The sequence below is a fragment of the Uranotaenia lowii genome, chromosome 2, assembly GCF_029784155.1.
Source record: "Uranotaenia lowii strain MFRU-FL chromosome 2, ASM2978415v1, whole genome shotgun sequence".
Classification (NCBI taxonomy): domain Eukaryota; kingdom Metazoa; phylum Arthropoda; class Insecta; order Diptera; family Culicidae; genus Uranotaenia; species Uranotaenia lowii.
Window position 1 is genome coordinate 335,781,522 of NC_073692.1, and position 23,974 is coordinate 335,805,495.

The 23,974-nt window shown below is 37.3% G+C and overlaps 2 protein-coding genes across 5 annotated transcripts; one reads left to right on the top strand and one right to left on the bottom strand.

The window, feature by feature from the left end:
* Positions 1–1,709: 1,709 nt before the first annotated feature.
* On the bottom strand, positions 1,710–12,396 carry LOC129741912 (uncharacterized). Of its 4 annotated transcripts, none has more exons than XM_055733727.1 (4): positions 12,202–12,396; positions 11,811–11,858; positions 2,183–2,349; positions 1,710–2,126 (listed from the first exon to the last, which is right to left on the bottom strand). In XM_055733727.1, exons 1-4 carry the CDS (start codon positions 12,245–12,247, stop codon positions 1,971–1,973), a joined length of 417 nt encoding a protein of 138 aa, XP_055589702.1. In that variant the 5' UTR covers positions 12,248–12,396; the 3' UTR covers positions 1,710–1,970. The 4 variants fall into 4 exon arrangements, with proteins under 4 accessions (XP_055589702.1, XP_055589701.1, XP_055589700.1 ...); XM_055733726.1 differs by having other exon boundaries at positions 11,811–11,861; XM_055733725.1 differs by having other exon boundaries at positions 11,811–11,861; positions 12,096–12,396.
* A 4,156-nt stretch (positions 12,397–16,552) lies between these two features.
* Positions 16,553–22,536, top strand: LOC129742996 (uncharacterized). Its single transcript, XM_055734940.1, has 5 exons — positions 16,553–16,746; positions 16,941–17,058; positions 17,385–17,603; positions 18,866–22,394; positions 22,454–22,536. The coding sequence occupies exons 1-5, from the start codon at positions 16,553–16,555 to the stop codon at positions 22,534–22,536; spliced, it is 4,143 nt and encodes a 1,380-aa protein (XP_055590915.1).
* Positions 22,537–23,974: the final 1,438 nt, after the last annotated feature.

Genomic DNA, 23,974 nt, shown 5'->3' on the forward strand with positions numbered 1-23,974 from the left:
TCCAAAAAAAAAAAAACAAAAACAAACCAGAAAAAAACATTGAAAAATAAAAACAAATCAATAAACGCACATTTTGATGTATCATACTGGGCTACAGAATAGAATTGACAAAAACCAAAATAACCTAACAAACAAACCAAAACAACCGAAGCGAAAGTAATTTCTCACAACACTATTTGTATACCAAAACTGGGAAAAAGGCGGAAACAGTGTTCTGAAACAGTTGAAGAAGTGAAAATCACAACAACAAAAAATTATTTGAAATTAATAAAATCGAAAAAAAAATAGATTTTCGGATCATTACATTTCTAAACTGAAAATTTAACTGAAATTCGTTCATTTTACCTCAATTTCGGCATGTCAAATGTAAAGGTTTAATTTTTTTTTGAAAAGGTAAAAAATGTCATCAACTAAAAAAAAAGTAGCACAGACTAAGAGAGAGAGAAAAAATATTTTGAGCGACGTTCAAGGCTGACAGAGAAAGGACAGAGAAATATTATGGCAACTACAATGACCATTTTCACTTGAAACGTAGAATTAATAGAAACAATATATCAAATATAGAATCATTGACTATAGTATAGGATCGAGATTCATGGCATACACACAATATACTCTCATCGAAAATATTGGCTCTTAAGTTGTTTGAAATCCCGATTAAAACAAAAAAATCTGGTAAAATATTTTTGAAATTTAAATTACAAAAGCCTTTTTAATTTTTCTTAAATAAAAAAAATCTTATTATCTATGTTTACTATTCCATCTTACTTTGATAAATGTTTTGTACCATCAAAGTAAAAATTGTTTAAGCCCTTTTCAAAATCTCAATCCCATGTAACAAGAAACAAACAAACTCCAACCCACGCGAAATAATAATCGAACACATGTCAGAAACAAATAATGCCCCTTTAAATAAAACCCTTATAATAGAGGATCTCTTACGAAACCCAAAATCGAGCAAGCAAGCACATTTCATACATTTTCCTAGGAAATACTCATCGTGTCACAATCAAAATCACCGCTCTCTCCACTCCACTCTTTAACTCCAGCTAGCTAATGGAATTAAGACAACAAAAAACACACTCACTAACATATTTAGATGGATGTTTAGATAACCAATTTACATTTCGAAAATGAAGAAAAAAAAACACTTACATTTTGTACCAACTGAGAAAAAAAAAGAAACAAAAATAAAGCAAACTTTTCCTAATCCTGAAGAAGCTGAAGACAGATGAAAATCAAAGAGAAGAAAAAGTTGTATGCAATGGGGAAAGAAATCATCGAAAGAGATGAATTAATTTAAAACAAAAAGCACAAACAATGAGTGATTGCTTCTGAAGCAACTGGTAACTTGACGGAAGAAAACGCAAGAGAATGTAAAAGTAAGAAAGAAGTTTGGAAAACAAGCCTAAAAACCTTAATCCTAAGGGTCCGAACCCAGTTAAAGAAACATTGTGAAACGAAGAGAATTGAGCAGCGCCTAAATTGCTGCAATGCGCTAGCTTTTTGTGGATATTTGTTTTCCCAACACAAACTGAGATTAAAAACTAAAAACAAATTCATGCAAGCTAAGCGGAAAAGACAAGGAATGACAAAAGCAACGGAAATGGATTAGAATTTACGAAGATATTTGTGCTAGGGGCGAGGAAGCTGCTGAACGATAAAAAAATCGATCAGCGCAAAGTAATGTAAGAGATAAGAGAAAAAGAAAATCTTGAAAAAATGTTTATTTTATAAGAGTATATTATACGGGTATGCCACAAAAAATATAAATAATTATAATTGATTATTGATTATTATTATTGACAATGTGAAAACAACTAGGTTCAAATGATCTATATATAAACAAAAATTAAAAAGTATATAATGACAAGTGGAAAGATTAATAAATGTATGTTTAATAAAAGCTGTTGTTTGGATAATTTATTCACAAAAAAGTTGATCACATTCACCACGAAGAGAGATCGAGTTCAATCTTTCTCCTTTTCCGTTTCCTGTTGTTCACCCTCCTTCGACTCATCTCCTTCGGTTTCTTCAGTAATCTTATCTTCATCAACTTTTTCCTCATCCTCATCGTTGTCGGATTTTTCCTGGGTAACTGTCTTTTGGGCCCGACTTGCTAGAAACTACAATTTACAATTTAAATATCTTTTCTTAATTTAAAAAACTAAAAACATGCTACCTGTTGTCGCCGAATCTCGGCCGTTGCTAGTTTCTCTTCTAGGTCCTCGATACTTGGAGGCGTTGTGGGTTGAGCTTCTAAGCGTTCCAATCGTTTGGGGGGATGTTTTTTGATCAGGCTATCCGCGTTTTCGTCCTCCAGAGGGATTTCAAAAGCTTCCGGGGGCGCTACAGGGTGAGTTAAAAAGTCTGGTTGTACTTTATATTTTGCTGAATTTCATAATTGCAGCCATGATAACGTTTTCAATATACCAAATTTAGAAGAAAAGATATTCTAGAAACTTTAAAATTATTAAAGGTAGGGAGAATAGGAGCATAAGGCCAATATTTATTGATTCGCTCATTTAGTCAATGTGTGGGGCAAACTCAGCAACTCTTTGGGGAGAGTGAGCTTCCTTAAGAATGTAAGCATTTCAAGTGTAGAGAAGTACTTAAAGTTTACCGAGACCAAACATGCACATCTACAATAGAGTCTGTCAAATTGCACTTTTTTTTAGAACTTCAATACCCTTGTACAGTAGACTGAGTCGATTTGGGGTCATTTTTGAATTTCTCAAACCCTGGGGTCTAAAATGCTTCGTCTTGGTCCAAAACTCATTCATGATTTTTTGCAGAATTTTTAAGTAACTTTTATATGAGTAAATTTGAACTTTTATGTTTGTATGGAAAAATTGAATATTTTGTACTGAAAAATCAAAATCATTTTTGTTTCTTCTGTGGAGCCGAGCCAGCTGATGGTTTTTGTGCCAATTTATAAATTTCCCAAAGGAAATTTTCCGTTGAAAAGCTTTGTCGAAGACCGTAATGTCGTATCTTATTAGACAAAAAAGTTATTAGCTGTTCAACAGGTGTATGTCATTTGGCATTGATAAACAATAAATTCAAATGACAGTGATGTCAACTGAATTTATTGTTTATCAATACGAAAAGACATTCACCTGTTGAAAGCTAATATCTTTTTTGTCTAATAAGATACGAAGTTATGGTCTTCGAACAAGTTGTTCAGCGGAAAATTTCCTTTGGGAAATAACCCGTATAGTGAGAAAAGTTGTAAGCATTCTTAAAAAAATTATGGGAGAGTGGGGTATCATGGGCCACTTTTTTTCTTTGCTCCATAACTTTTCTATCATAAAAGATTAAATAAAAAAAGGTATAGTTTCTACATTTCTAACGACATTTCTCAGACTTTTTATTTAAATTTTTTAATAAGTTATTTTCCGCGAGTTCTGACTGCTTAAAAAAAGGTATATTTTTTTTATTTTGAAAAATGGTGGGTAATTGTGGGCCACCAAATCAAAATTGACCAAAACTGTAATTTCATAAGTATTTTCGTTATTTTAAAGCAATTTTCAGATGATGAAATAAAAAAGAGAGTTGTTTATGATCTAATGGTTTAAAAAACCTGGCACACGAACGTTTTGGCAAAATTCCTTATACCAACAAGATTTATGTTCGTCTATATCACAATGGATAAAATTGACAGAATATTTTCCATTAGGGGAAAAGTTCATATAACGCCCCATGTGGCTAATACGCGCCACCCTTGTTTTGAAGAATCTGAAACATTTTGAGCCTGTCAAATATTACCAATTTGTTTTAAATGCTGTGATTGGTCATGGCAAGTATGAATTTTTACTTAAAATGCCCCTGTGTCGTGATAATTTCACAATTTAGGTTTTTCTTCATCTCGATCTAAATTTTAAAACACTTTCAATAAGGTGTCACCAAGCAGAGAAAAACGAATAAGACAATATTTTCTGACACATCGATAGAGGAGAATCTAAACTATGATTTTATGCTAAAAAACCATATTGAATTCGATAAGGTATGATTTTTATGGGTATGTTCTATCACGGCCCATGTGCTCCTTAAAACGCGCCAATCGTAGTAGGCTGAAAATAGCATTAATTTTTCAAAAAGGCCACTTTTCATTGAAAATGAACAAAAAGTCTAAAACCATATTTTGAGCGTGAATTCAGCACAACAAATCTACTTTAAATTTTTTTTTTAAATTTTGTTTAGTCCATTTTGATTTTCTTTTCATTCAAAGTGTCTGTAAGTATTGGTGTGTTTTCGATCTTCGGCTGCTTTCGGGTGTGTTCGGCTGCTAGGCGCGTATTGAATACACAGCGGCGCGTATTTGCAACACAGTTTTGTTTTGTGGCTTTGAATATGGTTTTTAAAAATCAAGTTTTAGAAGCAACTATAGCAATTTGAGTAATAAAAAATCATAGACATTTGTAGAAAACACTTTTATTCAACGATTCCACCCATTTTTGACACAATTTGTACGTGGAATGCATAGAAAATCAGCGATTTGCTTAGGTGGCGTATAACAGGGCATGTTCCCCTACTATTCGTTTGGTGTAAGATAACTTTACAGATAGGATAAATGTATTTTAAGTTAGGAATGTGTATAAAAACACCAAAAATAAAAGTGGCCCAAAATAGCCCACATTATGTGGCCCATGATTCCCCGCAAGAGATGAATTGCAAATTGGTTGCTCTTGAGTGGCTTATTGGTTATTCATGAAAAAATTCATTTCCATGGACAAAAGTGAGATAATAAGCATATGAGTTTTATTTTTGTTATGAACTGTAGGTTTCCCAATGGTTCAATTTTCAGGTGCATGTTTAGTTATGTGAGCGATTTTTTTAGCTAGGTACATATAAAAGCATTTGATGAGTACACAAGTAAAAACATATAGAAATATATGCTTACGCAAAGCGACAACGATGACAGTTGGATGGAGATTTTTATCTCAACACACAGCTGAGATATTTGGAATGGTCCATGTTTTCCCGAGGCCTACGTTACCGCACTCTCCCCTACAATAAATCTCGAATAACTATTATTTATGCAAAAACTATTGTTCACCAATGATTGCCTGATTAAAAAGACTTAAATGATTGATTTTGTTTAAGCATTTTAATTGTCCCCTGAAATTATATTATGCTAGGACAACAGGGTTGTAGACAAACTTTTAGAATTCTCTATATCTTTGACTTAAAATCTGAGCAACAAAAAAAAATTGTCGAAAAATAATAAATCTACCTTTAACATTCCACTAGCATGATAGATATTTGAAATTACATGCTTTCAGAATATGTTTAAGATGACGAGTTTAAAATGTTTTCAAAAAAAAAAAATTATTAAAATAAGAAATTGGGCTAAAATTTCTCCATTCTTTCCTAGTATCTTATGTTAAGGTATCTCGCAAACACGTATTTCAAGAAATGAAATGATATTTCTTGTCCTTTTCTATGCACAATGATCAAGGATGAAATATTTCTGATCAAGCAGGTCTTTCACTGTACTTTTCCCAACAAAAGCAGTATTCAAAAGCAGACAAACAACTTTTTGAAGAAAGGAAAATTTTGTTTTAAAGTATCACCATTTGGAGCCAGTTAAATAGATAAAAAAAATCTTCTGCTTGTAACTCAACATATATTTGAAGGGTGTCCAAGTAATATTTTACCGAAGTGAAACATGTGTGAGTCTTAAGTGAAAAATGTAAGAATTACGAATGATAAAACTTTAAAAATGAATTAAAATTCTCATTTCTCTTGAAATCCTTATAAAACACTGAAATGAAAATTCGTTATAAAATAAAATGGTTAAATTAATGTACTTGATTTTTTTTTATTTAAATATCAAATAATGTAAAAAATTTGAAATCTAATCATTTAAAAATTTTAAATGCATACACTCCCAATTCGGTGGTGAATTTTTTCTTTGGAAAACCTCCCAAGAATTATCATTCAAAATAAAGGAGTCCTAGAATTTATTAATAAGGCGTCGTACACAAATTACGTAAGCAAAAAATCTAGAATTTAGACCCCCTCCCCCCTATGTAACAATAAGTAACGTTTGATAGGACCCCCCTTCTATAGTTACGTAACGCAAAACCCCTCCCCCCCCCATATTCAATTTTGAAATTAAAAGTAAAAGTACACAAAGTAACGGGGGTTTTCATCTGGGCCCCCGTCAACGGTAATAAAAACAATGGGCTTGATCTCTCCTTGATAACCCATGATACCATTGAACTCTGGTAGTTTACACACCCTGTCGAAATCCAGTCCATGGGAAAAAGCTGTTGATGAACAGTGTTTCCTTGAACGCACCAACTTAACCACCATTGACGTTTTCGAAAAAGGTTTGCGTAGATTTGCTCGCCAAAAAAAGAAAATTAAAATTCTTTTATTTAGGTTTTTTTTCCATTAATTTGTTACGTAACTGAACCAAGTACCCCCTCTCCCCCCTAAGTAACAGCAAGTAACGCAGACTCAATCCCCCTCCCCACCCCTACATGCGTTACGTAATTTGTGTACGACGCCTTATAACTTTTTTTTTGTTGAAAAGCTGATAACTTCGAGATAATTTTACCATTATTTTTTTTCAGCACTCAGCACCAATCAGACCCTGAACAGAAAAATAGTTCGTTTTTATTCTAAACATCATCTTTGTTTAGATACCCTTTTGATCAAAAACGTTCAAGAACTCTCAATTTTAGCAAGGGATGGCCACACGAATCAACGGTAATGTGATTGTTCATGATAAAATCGATATCGTTGTTACCTGGAAGAATTCATGCTTTAACGGGACACACATAATCCTTATGCAAACGAATAAGCCAAAAACCACACAAAACAGCACGATTATTTTGATTCTCATGGCCCAAACCAATCCGCAGAGATCAAAACGTTTAAACCCTCAGAGTAAATCATAAAATTACTCACTTTTAGCATTTTGTTAACCGTGTAAGAATGAAAAATATTTCGAATAGAAGCTAAGAAAATAAGTGTTCTAATGATGTACTGGAAATTGATGTAGCATGTCATTTACAGGAGAAAAATTGATTTAAATATTATTGGATCTGAAGTAAATTTTTCAAAATTTTCTAAGTCTGATGTCTGTGAAACGAAAAATGCTTATGATAATGATCTGAAACATTAAGGATATCGTGCTGGTATTGCTCGGCAAGGCAGTCAAAATTAATTCAAAAACAATGTTCTGATCAGTCCGACGTTTCGATGCTGATTAACATCATCATCATGGAATTCTAAAATTATTTTATTGTAACTAATATGCAAAAAATATAAAAATTTGTTTATCCTACTTACAATCGAATCGTTTTTGTATGTTTTATGTGCATCGAGGATATCTTAGTTAAATATAAAGCTAGAAACTTTCAAACCGCATAGTGCAATCGTGTGGCCATCTCTAGCACCGAATTTATTCTAGTATTGAGGGTTTGTGAACAATTTTGAACAAAAAAGTAAACCAAAATGATGTTTGGAATAAAATTAGAGCTTTGTTACAGTTTTAGGAACTGACTGGATCCCCCACCTCTGAAATACCATCGAATCCTTGCAGAAGAGTATGTAATACGTGGTCAGTAAACCATTAAGGGCTTAACTAATGGTTATTTGTTTGTATATTTTTTTTATCAAATGGTTTTTTATGGTTAATAATTTTTATGGTTAATAAAGGAACTTTTTTAATATCATACTTGTAAAGTATACAATTCAATAAACTGATTGGTTTTGAGTTAAGATTAAAATTAAAGGGTGTCCCACAGCAAATTGCATCACTTTGCAAACGCTGTAGAAAATCACCCATTTGATATTTATGCTTGAAAATTCTCATAATGATAGCTGAAAGTGTAAAGTTTTCGACGTATGTTTTGTTTTCATCTGAATTTCGAAAGATGGAAGAATTAGAGTCATTTAAAACGAAACATTATTTTTTTTTGCGCAAACATCTGAAAAAAACTTAACTCTGTCAACGGGACGTTGGAAAATAACTCAGAGCTGTGCTGCGAATTTTAGTTTTGTGATTAAACGTTACTGTGCAGTTCTGATCAATACAAAAAGATAAGGAAGTCAAATGATTGTCATATTAGTAGTTAGGACTTACAAGCAAGTGAGTAAAGTTTTAGCTGGAATCTCTTTCGCTGGAATCTCGCTCAGGAAACTATTTGGCGACGCCATACAAAGTTTAGACCAAAACTATTTTTCAATGTTTTTGCATTTTTGATGATATTTCAATAGATAATTGATAAAATTTTACAAAAATATAATTTAAACAGTATTTTATACGTGAAACCTAGCATTTTAGCACTCTCCGGGATCAAAATGTCAATTTGCAAAAAAAAAAGGTTTACAGTTTTGGCTCAAGCTGCTAAACTACTGAACCAATTTTCACCAATAATACCACTTTGGAATCGTCATAACTAACTGTTTTCATCATGTTTGCAAACTTCAGATGTCATTGTTAAACTCAAGATAAATTCAAAATGGTCCGATAATGATGTTAGTTTTCAACGAAAACCCTATTTACCGCGAAAATTGCTGCCAAAGCTCTTTGCAGCTGGATTTGCATTCTTTGGACAGTTAAAAGTCCAAAATTAATTGTATGACGGTTTTTTGCACCATTTCGACAAATTTTTATGCGTTCTTTTTCTTTAGGATGTTCTGAAATGATATGATTCCAAAGAAGTCACTTTTGTATGAAAGAACTAAACCAGTACTAAGACGATATTTACCCAAGACCTATTGAAAATATTGTGTAATTTCGAAGCAGGCACTCTGTTAGCATCTCAAAGATATCAATTTTGAGGAGAAAAGACGAAACAGTAGGTTTCTGGATAAAAAAGCAGCTTTTTAATGTTGCGCAAAATATGTAGAGTTGGTCAAACCCGCGGTTACACCAAGGTTTTTTTTTTCACACGGTCCTTTTACGCGGTTTTTTTTACACCGCTTTTTTACACGGTTTTCGGGAATTAACACGGTTTTTGCGAATTAACACGGTTTTTGAGAGAAAATATAGAAAGTCCTTTTCAAAGGAAAACACTTAGAATCTATTTGAAGTTGGGAAAATCTTATCTCTTAGACTAAGAACATGATACATGAGACCTGAGACCTGAGACCTGAGACCTGAGACCTGAGACATGAGACATGAGACATGAGACCTGAGACATGAAACATTAGAAATTAGACATGAGATCTGAGACCTGGAACCTGAGACAAGGGATATTAGACTTGAGACCTCAGCATGAGACATGAGACTTGAGACCTGAGACCTGAGGCATGAGACAAGAGCCATGAAACATGAGACTTTAGACCTGAGACATGGGACATGAGACATGAGGCATGAGACATAAGACAGGAGACCTGAGGCATGAGACAAGAGCTATGAAACATGAGACCTTAGACCTGAGGCATGAGACTTTGGACCTGAGACCTGAGACAAGCTACTAGAATTCGTACCGCGAGAAATAAGTTTAGCTCCGATTTCAACATGCGACCCCTCTAATGAAAGGGTTTAACTTGTAGGTGACGAAAAATAGTGTCGCGACTTCGCTAGTACAAGCTACTAATGTTAATTCCGCGAGAAATTAGTTTAGCTTCGATTTCAACTTGCGACACCTCTAGTGAAAGGGTTTGACTTGTAGGTGACAAAAAATAGTGTCGCGAACTCGCTAGTAAAAGCTACTAGTGTTAGTACAGCGAGAAATAAGTTTAGTTTCGATTTCAACTTTCGACCGGTCAAATGAAAGGGTTTGACTTGTAGGTGACGAAAAATAGTGTCGTGACTTCGCTAGTACAAGCTACTAGTGTTAGTACCGCGAGAAATTAGTTAAGCTCCGATTTCAACTTGCGACACCTCTAGTGAAACTAGTTTCTACCTGTACTAACCCTAGTAGCTTGTACTAGCGAACTCGCGACACTATTTTTCGTCACCAACAAGTCAAAACCTTTCACTAGAGGGGTCGCAAGTTGAAATCGGAGCTAATATGATTTTTCGCGGTAATAACACTAGTAGCTTGTCTCAGGTCTAAAGTCTCATGTCTCAGGTCTGATCTTTCATGGCTCTTGTCTCATACCTCAGGTCTCAGGTCTCATATCTCATGTCTCAGGTCTCAGGTCTCAGGTGTCATGTCATAAGTCTCAAGTCTCACGTCTCAGGTCTCATGTCCCATGTCTCAGGTTTCAGGTCTCGTGTTTTATGTCTTAGGTTTCTAGTCTCAGGTCTCAGGTCTAATGTCCCATGTCTTTGGTCTCATTCTTCAAGTCTCAGATCTCATGTCTCAGATCTCAGGTCTCTGGACTCAGGTCTCAGATGTCATGTCTAAAGTCTCAGGTCTCATGTCTCTAGTCTACATTCTCAAGTCCAGGTCTCAAGTCTCAAGTCTCAGGTCTCAAGTCTCAGGTCTCAGGTCTTAAGTGTCAGAACTTCAGAGCTGCAGAATTCGAATGGTCTTTTTTACACGGTTTTCGGGAAATAACACGGTTTTTTTACACGGTGTTTTTACGCGGTACGTATATCAGTGTAAAAAAAACCTTACTGCATATGGTATTAAACTGGAACGAAATAAATATTCCTTAAAATCACAAAAGGTTTAAGGTTTATTGTCTGAAAGTTTGAATAAAAGCGGTCAAATATGTAATTTTTTACAGTGTTTTTAATGTGATCAAATTGGATGGGGGGGGGGGGGGGGGGGTGGACACCATTTTAAAAATAAAAATTAGTGTAGAATTACCTTGAAATTACCAACTTTTGAACGAACTTTTGGAATATGAAAAGATTTTGAGAGACTGGACATATTGGTATTTGAAGTGGGTGGGATGGATTCATATTTGTTCCGATCGCTTTATGCTCACATTCATTCTTTAAATTAATATTCCAACTCAGCTCATAAAAACATATCGTAAAGAAACCATTTCAAGAACAGAAAAATGCAATATTTAAAAAGAAATTTAACTTGATGTTCAGCCAACAACTTTTTAGTCTTCAGTTGTTTTTCATTTTGTCTGTATCTTAAATAATAGAAACGCATGTATCTCTAAAATCTTTCCCCTGAGATTCATTTAGTAGTTTAGTAGCTGTATCGTTAAATTCCCTCGTTTGAATGATTTTTTAATTTTGCAACAAGATTAAATTTTGATAAAGATTTGTTATTTCACCCTTTTTACTGCCAGACCTGCTGAGAACAGTTAGCGTCCATTACCAGGGGGCTCAAATGAGCTTCTTGGTGTGGGGGAGTGTGGTGGGTCGCTATATTTAAAAAAAAACCCCTATGCAGCCTGTAGCATACTCGACAAGCATGCATTGTCTGATTTTTAAATTTCTTATATAAAGTTGAGGTAAAGTGTTTAATAGGTTAAAAGTTTGAAGGAAAATTCCTGAAAAAAAATGATTAAGTATTTTGCAAGAAAAATTCAAAGATTAACCATGAAACCTCAAAAACAAATGCTTTGAGAAAAAAAAAATGCAAAATAGTCCTTAATAGTTGCTTCCAAATTAGTCAAAATTCGATTTTTGAATTCTAGGCTCCTAGGTTATATTTGAACTATGTTGTTTTTCTTAAAAATTTCTTTAAAAAATGTGTGTATGTTGAGTAGTTTGAAAAGCATTCTAATAATTTGGCAAAATTGACAATATTCTGAATAAGTTCAAACAAATACTTGAAGTTTAAAACTATCCAATTTCAGGTTTTATGAAACAAAAAATCAGATAATAAACGCATGATTCAATAGGGTCTTTACGTTAAACAGTTTTCAACAGGTGTATTCCAATCGGGAGGAAGTGCTCCATAACCTTAATTACTAATTAATCCACGTACGGTAAGTCACTTTGGTGGTTCCATTATCACCGTTGGCCGGAACAACCGCTGCTGCCGAATTGGAAGGCCCACATCCCATAGTTCCACAACAATCCGTTTGAACGCAGTGTCAAAAAATGCACCGTTAGTGATTTCCCCACAAAATCGAACGAAACAAAAATAAAAACAGCCAATCGAAACACACAGATTAACAACAATCACTATAGTGCTGCCTAAATAGGAACTCTTTTTTTCCTGTTCGACGAAAATAATCCACAAATGGACACAGAAACATTAACAATTCACTTGTTGGCCGTTTCTCCCACGAATTCCGCCAATAATGTTTAGCGACATTAACTAGAACGCCACAAGTAGCGAATGGTTTCGACATGGAATTCATTAGCGGCTCCACCTAGGTTTCCGATTCCGTCCTCGTCTCCACCGTCAGCCGTTGACATTTGGAATCGATTTGAGGTGAGGTTCCTTGAGGGGGTGTTAAGGTTCGATGAGAACTTTCTGATATACTACAAGTTGGTACCCCGTGGTACCAATTGGAGGATTCACGACGAATCAGCGCCAGCAGAAGTACGATTCCGAACTGCTCAATCCACCGGTACCAACTGAAAGGACGATTGCAGCCTTTCTCCGATTAGGGCCCGGAGAAAGGACATTTCCCCGAGTGCTGGACGGAGTGGGTGTAGGATAATTAAGTGCGCTGAACTATTAGAGCTGCCGTAGGGTTACTTCAATTTCGATCCAACATTTTTTTTTGTTTGATCGTTTGTTGGATCCGAGATTAATAATGATATTTTGCGACAAAAATCAATCCCAACTAAACGAATTTATTGAACGATTTTGGTGAATTTTTATTATAAAGGTTGTTCATTTCCATTAAAGGGTTAGTGAAGATTTTTGTATAAACTATCAACCGCACCACCCTGGAGTAGACCACGATGATTCACCATTTATATGAACCTTTGAATGGCGTTGATATTATCAGGCAATATGAAGTGATTGCTGGTCATCGACTTCCAATCATGCGCCACAGCTTCAGGCACCTTTGGAAATCCGCGGGTTCTAGTTTTACTCTTACCTGTTCCTGACGCTGTTCCTGAAAGATGTATTTATTTCAAGAGGCCGGTTAGTTTTGTTTTTATGTGATATTGGCTCTTTACAATTTTTGGAATAATCCTTGTGAAAGTTACACTGCCGTTCCTAGGAAGACGGTTCTATGTGAAAAAAACATTCAGCCGAGAATAACGCGATTGAAATTTGAGTAATATTTTTAGTTTTTCGCTTAAATTCTGATCGCATCGACAGTTCAATCGTAGTAAATAGTTCAAGTTGATAAATTTACAACATAGTCTGCGGACCATGTAACGGACCTTTTTTTTGGACTGCTTTGGGAAGTGACATGCTATTTTTTGAAATTAAAAAATAGATACATGTTACAATTTTTGACAGCTTTCACATTTTTGACAGCGAATCATATCTTTGTTTGATCCAATTTAACAAGTTTTAAGCCTAGAAACTCGATTCTTCGATCATTAAGAGAGAATGGGGACACTTGATTCCCTGTTTTTTTAATTTTCTTATTTTCATCATATCTTTCAGGGAAAATTAAGCAACTGGCCGTCTTTAGCATTTTCGGATAGCGTGTAACTTCAAGTTTATATTCTCTAAAACTTAGAACGTTACGTGACACTGTGAATGAACTAGAAGCATTTTCGCGAGACTGAAAAAAATATAATATTTTATAAGTTAAAGGATCAAGTATCCTTTACTCAAGTAGACATGATCCATAATTCAGGGTGCCCTGACTCTTGGAAAAAATCTAACAAAATCCAAAGGTAAAAGTCCGTTGACTACTTATTCCATATTCTAGTGAATTCTAAAAGTTTGCCTACTACCCTATTGCCATTGCATACTTTAAGGCGCATTTTTTTAGTTTTTAAATGAATACAGTATTTTGAGTCCTATTTAAAGGATAATTACTAAATAAACAGTACAAATATTAGTAATTTCGTAATAACCAATATTTACGATCCATTCAAAAGAAATAATACATCTTTTTGGACTCAAGGGATCAATTAAACCCATTAAACCCATCGTGATATGGCGAAGGAAGCAAGTATCCCCAGAAATCAAGTATCCTCAATCTCCCCTACTATGGCCGGTATTTAGAACCACTCTCAGTATCTTTTTTGAATCACACTCAAACAAAATAAGTTTTTTTTTCTTAAGTTTGCTATATTTACGACAGCGATTGATGCACAATTATGTGATTAATTCAGTTAATCTTTGCCTTTCTTATTCTTGTAGCCAAGATTTGTTTGTTACCGTTTGTTCAATATTTCTTACTACCGCCATCTTTTTTTTTCAACTTTTCATGCTTGAATTCTGACAACACACTGCAATCTCGACGAAATTTGTTCTGCAGTGTTAAATACCGGCCAGGCGTTCCAATGATAAGTTAAGAAAGTCTGACATCACCACCTTCATGATATCAATTTGATGCATTTTGACTTCCAAAACCTACGTGGATTTGGTTAAGCTTCAGTTTTGTAAAATATGTATATAGATTTCAAAATGATAAAAATGTGTGAAAAATATGCGATCTTTTTAATAATATTAAAGCCAGATTTCGTTTGCTGAAAAATTCACAAATTTTTCAACCGTTTTTTTTTTGTCAAAACTTGCATAACCCCAGGGGCTAAAAAACTGGGTTTTGAGTACCGTAAAACGGGGTAAAATTGATCAACATGAAATTTTTTCACATTATAATCAATAACTAGTCTAAAGTTAAAACATTTTGATTTTTTTCTACGTTTAACAACCTCAAGTTGAGTTTCAAATTGGGAAAAACTTGGTTTGTTTTTTTGCAAATTTCAAATGTTAGTAAACATGTAATTTCAAAATCTTGAAATATCTTTTTTTTTGGAAGGCTCGCAAACAAACACCTTTCCTGGTTAAATCTAAGCGTTTAAGAGCAGCAGGTTGATTTATGTGAAAGTTCAAACTTAAGTAAATATATAGTAGAGATGTACCGAATATTCGGCGCCGAATACCGCCCAAAAACCGTTAAGCCGAATATTCGGCTCACCGAATAGTTGAGCTAAGTATTCGGCCGAATAGGCCGAAGAGGCCGAATATCTACTATAGGCTTGTAAATGTTTCAAATAATTGTAGATAATTTATAAGATATCCAAAAGTAATTTTACAAACGCTACACAATCATTAAAAAATATGGTTTCAGCAAAACATTTAAGGGGTTTCCGCGTATCTTTCACTGTAGATCGTACAAGAGAATGATGGTATCGCTTTTATACTTTGATTTTAGTTTATTCCATATTTTCTGGATGTATTCAAGCTTGCCCATAAATTCAGTGAAGAATCTAGGTTAGTTAAATCTGGCCGGAATGTCCAGATATTGTTTAAAATTTCCCGAGTTTTGCCCGGGTTTATGCAGATTATTTGCTAAATCAAATAAAAAAATCAAATTCCACTTTGAAATTTTTAAGATTTTGTGTTCAATAACGATTTTTCAAAAATTTCAAAATATACGTAAATTTTAACCTTTTTACTTTATTTTTCACGAATCGTCTTGAATGCCTGACCATGTGGATACGTGTGGTTGAAAGTATGGTATGCTTAAGGTTAAAGATCGTCTATTTTTTCAACTATTTTGAAGATATCTTGCTCAAGTTCGATCTTCATCTAATTCAATATCATAAAAGCAATTTAAAATAGCTTGGCATCTGTTTCGACATGTTTTATCCCAGATTTCATAGGAACGCAATCTCTTTGGTGATAAAAGCCCTAGAAGCTACTAGTCATCTGATGTCTTTTCAATTATTGGAGACATTTTAAAAATCAGAAAGACCCCTACTTAAAAAATATCTTCTAATACATCATGCGATAATATCATCTGGTTGAAAATAATCGACTAAAAACATGAGGGGCATTAATATGGAAGAAATAGAAAGCATTGAAATAATCGCTTAAGTTTTTTTCATTAAAAACTCAATATAACATTCGACCGAATATTCGGCCGAATATTCGTTTGGCCGAATAGTTGAAAAGGTTAATATTCGGTATTCGGCCGTTCGCCGAATACCACTATTCGGTACATCTCTAATATATAGTTTTGGTGTAATTTTTGTTGTATTTTGAGGTAAATTTTTGAAATTAAAAAAATAGGGACGTTTTCCATGATTAAGCCAGTCTAAGCCAAATGGTTAGAATCCTTATCAAATGGTAATGTTTGAAGGAAATAATAAATGAGGAAGATTGGGAAGGCCTAGGTAATTGAACGAAGGCCAAATTTATATTTTTTTGTAGTTCAAATTTTATATGTTAAAAAATGTAGCCCCTAATTTATGCAGCATCATTGTCGATCTTTCGATTCTATTTAATTGTTGTTCGGCCTTAACGCATTGAGTGCCGCGATTTTGTTTTTTTTTTGGACCGCGAAGAAATCTAAACCAAGAAACACCGAAACTCAGCATTGTGTATCTTAGATTTCACTGGACCAAAAGTTACAAATTTAATATCTTTGAGCCACCGAAAGTGTTGTGATAAATTTGGTTGTTTCTTGATAAATATTTTGAAAGTGTTTTGTACCCTTTATAATCAAGAAAACTTGTAAAAACCGTAAATAAAAATAGAGGCTGATCAATGTTATCCCAAAGCATCGAATTCTTAACAAAGACGAAATCGATTTTTAAATCAAATTTCTAGTATTCTAATAAATTTCTGCAACCATGTTTTACGTTTTACGTACGAAGGTGATCGCTCCTAGGTACGCTACTGATCGCAGCCCATCAATGCCCCCCCATTGTCGGTGCGGTGGGCCGTTGGGAGAAGTTTTTCACGATCGCAGAACAATAGCCCAGCGATCCTCTCCACGAAGACGAAACTCACCACAACCGGCTGGCTGGCTGGTAGTAGACGATTGGCAAGTCAGTCCAGTCTAAGTCACCGTCCGTTGTTGCCACGCGAGTCGCGTCCTTTGCCTTAATGTTAAATGTTAGAGATAAGTTAAATTATAGTAAACGTTAAGCTTGAAATTGTGTGTTTGACTAAAAATCGCGTGTGATCTTTTTCTATCGATGACGGCAATTCAAATGGCTCAAACCGCCAACAAATAAGGTGCATGCAGCAGCCAACCATAAGGGCCACACTCCATCTTGCTAATCACTACTATCAACCCCCCTTCGATGTTGGATGGAGGACCGTCGGCACCAGCTATCAGCAATCAAGCCAGACGGTAAGGTTCCCACGAAAAGGTCGTTGACCCCCAACACCCAACATTTTGGCCACTTCGACCGGATTTTTCGGACCATTTTGGAAGTCACCTGGAACGGTACAAGGAACCATTTTCTTCGCGGGATCGCCATTACAACCAAGCCGCCGAGCCCAAGCTTAATTCGCCATTGAAATTAAGCCAACAATACACTCCTGCATGCGCGCCATTGTCTCTTGGCTTGGCTTGGCTCGACTTTTTGGATTCATCTGCAATCAACTTGCTGGAGGCTGGCAAGTTTAAACAACACACATCAACGCAGCGACCGGTGATTACGAGCCACAACTCAGGTGCCAACGAATTTGGTCGTTGGTTTGGACCTCGGTGCCTTAGACTCGGAAACAATCTCCCTGGACTATCCGTTGGTAAGCTGCAACGATTGGCGGCGATTGGAACATCGCTGTGGGCCTTTAGGTTTCCAGATCACGGACGGTGATTGGAACATCATCGTCACCATCATCATCGACTGCAGCTCAGACGAGGCGAAAGGTTTCGCTACCCGATTGCTGGTTTGACGATCAACACATATTGGTTCGATGTCAGTGGTGCTCAACCTGCGTTATCAAGCGATTTGAAATTTACGTAAGTTAAATGAAATCGGGAAAAATATTTATTTTCTTTTGGAAAAAATATAATTCTAACGGTAATTAATCCTCTTCAACCCAAACACTATTACCTGAGCCCTGGCGTCATAGGACAAGAGGTCCATGACTCGAAGTTTTTTTTTTGTCTGACGAATTGTTTGGGTTGCTTCCTGGTGCGTTTGCCCGGGGATTCTGTTGTGAGTTCTTTTGAACGCTTGCAAGTTTGGTCAGTTTGTGTCTGTTGGTTCATGATTGGAACCGCGATTGGAAAATTGCATTGTATTTTGGACTCTAAATCTTGTCGTTTATACCACAGTGAAGCTGTGAAGTGCTATATTGTGATTTTGGACTTGTTTAATGGATATTGAAAACGGTATCACAATTATTTGAATTTTTTGTAGGATTATGGAATGCTTATGCGAAACACAAATACACATTTGAAAATTTATCACGCTCGGTCAACGTTGTCGTATTTTGGTGCTGAAAGTGAATCCGGCCAGTTTTGAGTCTGTTTGTGTCAGATTGGTTTCATATGAATTTTGAGATTGTGTCAGCGATTTTATCAGTTTTGAGCTGATTGTAATAAAATTATATGTGATTGAATTGTCAGTTTGAGTCAGAGATTTATCAGCTTTTGGCTGATTGTAAAAATTATAAGCTATTGAATTGTCGGATTGTGTCAGAGATTAATCAGCTTTGGGCTGGATTACCGTCAGTAAATTTGTGTTTTTCAGTTTTTGTTGGAATTTTGTAGATTTTGATCAATTATGCCTGTCACAAAGAAGGTGACTTCTGCAGCTGCAGCAACTGCTGCTGCGCCGTCCTTAAAACTATTGAACGTTAAATTTAGACAGATTCAAATATCGGCGGGAGACATTTGGCGTTTTGTCGATAATTTTCAAGAAGAATGTTCTACTTCTGAAATTGAAATTCGCCTGGAGGAGTTAGACAATTTATGGGAACGGTTTAACGATGCGTTAGTTGACATTCAATCGCACGAAGACTTTGATGAATTTGAGAATACCTGCGAAAAAGATAGGCTACTTTACAGTGAGCAATATTACCATGCAAAATCGTTTTTGATGGAACGAATTAAAGAGAGAAGGAGGGTTCCGGAAAATGATCAAACTTCACGGGCCAACGAAAGCTTATCACAATCCACACTTGATCATGTTCGACTTCCTCAGATCAAGTTGCAGACCTTCAATGGTGACATTGAAGAATGGTTAAGCTTTAGGGATCTTTATACTTCGTTGATTCATTGGAAACCCGACTTACCTGAAGTGGAAAAGTTCCACTATTTAAAGGGCTGCTTGCAAGGTGAACCGAAAGCCCTTATTGACCCTTTGAAAATTACTCAAGCAAACTATCAAATCGCTTGGGATTTGTTAGTAAAGCGCTATAATAACAACAAACAACTTCGGAAAAGACAGGTTCAAGCCCTGTTCCAACTGCCAACACTCACCAAGGAATCCGTCACAGATTTGCACGTTCTTTTAGAAGGTTTCGAAAGAATTGTGCAGACCTTGGATCAAATCGTACAACCGGTAGATTATAAGGATCTGCTATTGGTTCAGATTCTCTCCTCGCGTCTCGATCCAGTGACACGCAGAGGATGGGAAGAATTTTCGGCAAATGAGGACCAAGATTTGATAAAAAACTTGACGGAATTCCTGCAGAGACGAGTTCGCGTTTTGGAATCGTTACCAGCTAAACCAGTTGAGCAAAAACTTCAACAGCAGCAACTATCATCTGTTAAACCAAAACCATTCGTGAGGCGAAGCTTTAATACGGTTCAAACGTTCGGCAAACGTTGTGTAGCTTGCGCGTCAGATCATCCGCTGTATCAATGCTCAAGTTTTCAGCGCATGGCAGTGGCTGATCGGGAAAAGCTATTGCGAACGAATCAACTGTGTCGGAATTGTTTCAACAAGGGTCACAAGGCGGTAGAATGCAGGTCGAAATACTCTTGCCGACATTGCAAGGGTCGTCATCATAGTCTGGTCTGCTTTGACCACGAAAGGGCAGCATCAACTAGCTCGGAACAACGCAGAGGTGAATCAACGCGTGCGGATTCTGACACCAGCTCCACTCAAGTTACTACCTCAGCAGCAACGGTCACGAAATCAGCGAATACTTCACAGTGCTCAGCACAAATTCTTTTGGCAACCGCAGTGGTGGTTCTAGAGGACGATTACGGTAATCGGTATCCAGCACGGGCTCTTTTGGACTCGGGGTCAGAGAGCAACCTACTCACGGAGCGCATGAGCCAACGCCTGAAGGTTCCCAGAGAAAGGGTGGACATTTCGGTGATTGGAATCGGGCAAGCATCCACCAGGGTTAAGCAGAGAATTCGAGCATCTGTCAGATCACGCATTTCCGAATTCGAACGGTCGATGAGTTTCCTCGTTTTGCCAAAGGTAACCGCTAACTTGCCTGTCGCCTCGATAGCCACCAAGGGATGGAAGATTCCAAAGGGTATTGAACTTGCTGATCCGTCCTTTTCAGTTTCTGGTGAAGTTGACATCGTTTTGGGTATTGAAGCTTTCTTTGAATACTTTGATAGTGGCAAGAAGATCCATCTTGGGGCTGGGCTACCAACACTGAACTATTCCGTATTTGGATGGGTAGTTTGTGGAGGGATTTCTCAAACTAGAACCTCTATCTCCGTGGCGAATAATTCCATTTCGGCAGAAGAATCCCTAGAATCCTTGATGACTCGATTTTGGTCCCTAGAGGAGGTCGAGTCCCCGGTCGTATTTTCACCTGAAGAAGCTCGCTGCGAAACCCTATTTACCCAGACGGTGCAGCGACAGCCTAATGGACGTTATACAGTCACTTTACCCAAGAATAAAAACGTTTTGGCGCAACTTGGCGAATCTAAGGAGATCGCATTGCGGCGTTTTCTAGCCACGGAACGAAGATTAGCCAGAGATGAGAACCTGAGAAGTCAATATATCGCTTTTATGGAAGAATATGTCAGTTTGGGTCATATGCGTAAGGTTCATGAGTCAGTTAATGAGTCAGCTTATGAGTCTGTTGAAGAGTCAGCAGAACGGTCTGTTGGAATGCTTCAGAATGAGTCTGTTAAGAAGTCAGTTGATGAGTCAGTTGATAAGTCAGTAAGAAAAATGTCAGTGAATGCGTCAGTAAACAATACCAGAAGTTTGTCAGAATGTAGCATGGGTCAGAAATCAGTCAGACGCTGTTATTTGCCCCATCACCCGGTGGTTAAAGAGGCCAGCACCACCACGAAGCTGAGAGTGGTGTTCGATGCTTCTTGTAAAACATCTTCCGGAATATCCCTTAACGATTCTTTGCTAGTCGGTCCGGTTGTTCAAGAAGATTTACGATCGATCATCCTACGTTGCCGCACCAAACAGTTTATGATAGTCGCTGATGTGGAGAAAATGTTTCGTCAGATTGAAGTCCACCGATCAGATCAATCTCTCCAGTCAATATTATGGAGATCTTCTCCTACCGATGAGATTTCGACCTACGAACTTTGCACGGTGACCTACGGAACAAAACCTGCACCGTTTTTGGCCACACGCACGCTTCGACAACTCGCTATGGATGAGGAGGTCAATTTCCCACTAGCAGCAAGGGCTGTTCTCGACGATACGTATATGGATGACGTAATCACAGGAACAGATGATGCCTCAGAAGCCGGAACCCTACGAAGTCAACTGGATGAATTAATGTCAAGCGGAGGATTTCGCTTGAGGAAATACGCGTCTAATTGCTTGGAGATCTTAGGCAATATACCCCAAGAAAACTTGGCTATTCCTTGCTCGGAAGGAATTCCTCTCGATCTCAATCCATCGGTTAAAACTTTGGGCCTTACGTGGATGCCCTTGTCAGATGAATTCAGCTTCCAGTTTTCTTTGCAACCTTTAGACGATAGCGAGCCTTTAACCAAACGTCGAATCCTAGCAATTATCGCTGCATTGTTTGATCCTTTGGGGCTACTTGGAGCTACGATAGCAAGTGCGAAGATTTTTATGCAACTACTTTGGACGTTGCAAGATGAAAAAGGAGAAAAACTTAATTGGGATCAGCCGGTGCCTCAGATGGTGGGTGAGCAGTGGAAGAAATATAATCGCCAACTTCCGCTTTTAAATCAAGTCAAGCTCAATCGTTGTGTCATCATACCTCAGCCGACTTCGGTGGAATTACACTTCTTTTCTGATGCATCTGAGAAGGCTTATGGTGCGTGTGCCTACGTGCGCAGTCAGAATCGGGACGGTCAGGTAAAGGTCAGCTTGCTCACTTCAAAATCGCGAGTAGCACCACTCAAATGTCAGAGTATCCCCAGGCTTGAACTCTGCGGGGCCCTTGTGGCCACAGAGCTCAATGAACAGATAAAAAGGTCAGTTAAAACGAGTTTGAGAACAGTTTTTTGGACTGATTCTACATGTGTTCTGCGTTGGCTTCAATCGATCCCATCTACTTGGACCACTTTTGTCGCAAACCGAGTCAGCAAAATCCAAACTCTAACGGAAGGTTGTCAATGGAATCACGTTGCCGGAAAAGAAAACCCAGCCGACCTCATATCACGCGGAATAACACCGGAGGAAATAGTAAACAATCAATTTTGGTGGAATGGTCCAAGTTGGTTGTCGGATTATCCAGATAGTTGGCCTATTACCACGAGAACATTCCCTGAAGGGGACGAAGAAAACGAACGAAGGCGTTCCACAATTGCTGCGACAGGTTCAGAGAAGCAAGAATTCAATAGATGGTATATCTCGCACTTCTCCTCCTACACAAAGTTGATTCGTTGCACTGCCATTTGGATGAGATTGTGTCGGTTGCTAAAAAGGTCAGAACAAGGAGTTACGTCTGGATTTCTTAGAACTGTCGAGTTAGCAGAAGCTGAACACGTTTTAGTTCGGCTTGTTCAGAAAGAATGTTTCAATGATGAGCTTAAGGCACTCTCTAATGGTGATTTTGTGTCGCGTCGATCCCCTCTTCGATGGTTCAACCCCTTTCTCGAAAATAAATCCATAAAATTGGGTGGAAGACTTAAAAATTCCTTGGAACCAGAAACTTTTAAACATCCTCTTGTTCTCCCAGCTCAGCACTGTTTTACTAAATTGTTGTTCCGTCATTATCATGAAAAGTTGCTCCATGGTGGACCCCAGCTGATGCTCAGCGCAATAAGGCAACGATTCTGGCCACTCGGAGGAAGGAGTGGAGTTCGTAATGTTGTTCACCAATGCTTGAGATGTTTCAAGACAAAGCCCACTCCAATCCAGCAGTTCATGGGCGAATTACCTACAGAAAGAGTAACAGCGTCTAGGCCGTTTACAAAAACCGGTGTTGATTATTTTGGTCCAATCTATGTTCGGCCAGGACCTCGAAAACCAGCTTCAAAGGCCTACGTTGCTCTTTTTGTATGCCTGTCAACCAAGGCAGTTCATCTGGAGTTGGTTTCCGATCTTTCTACTGATCGTTTTCTCCAGGCACTGCGACGTTTTATTGGGAGGTGGGGGCGAATCGCTGATATCTTCTCGGACAACGGGACTAATTTTATTGGAGCAAAAAATTATTTGCAAGAGATCCACCAACTGTTTACATCAAAACAACACCAGGAGAAGGTTTCAAAACATTGTGCTGATGAGGGGATACAGTGGCATTTGAACCCTCCCCGTGCCCCACATTTCGGTGGACTCTGGGAAGCAGCTGTGCGCTCGGCAAAACACCACATTCTTAGAGTGATCGGTGATCAGCCACTACCATTTGAAGATATGAATACATTATTGGTTCAGGTCGAGAGTTGTCTGAACTCCCGACCGATAACACAGTTAACAGATGATCCTAACGATCTCGAGCCGCTAACTCCTTCGCATTTCTGGCTTGGTTCCTCTCTTCAATGTCTGCCAGAACGAGATTTGAGAAATGTAGCAACAAATCGGTTGAATAATTCTCAAATTGTTCAACAAAAATTGCAGCAGATATGGACTCGGTGGAAGCAGGAGTATCTCTGCCAACTACAGGCTAGAACGAAGAGGTGGAACAAACCAGTAAAGATTGAGGTCGGAAAACTGGTGGTGATCTGTGATGATAATTCTCCACCAATACACTGGAAGATGGGCCGGATTCACGAAGTGCACCCAGGGATTGATGGGGTAGTACGGGTCGTTACGCTCAAGACTGCAACAGGGTATAAAACCAGAGCAGTTGAACGTCTTTGTTTGTTACCCGTTCAACCAGAAAGAGAAGTTGTTGTTGAGTCAAACATTGTGTAAAAATCCCAACCTATTCCTTCCCCCTCCCTTCCCAAAGAAGAG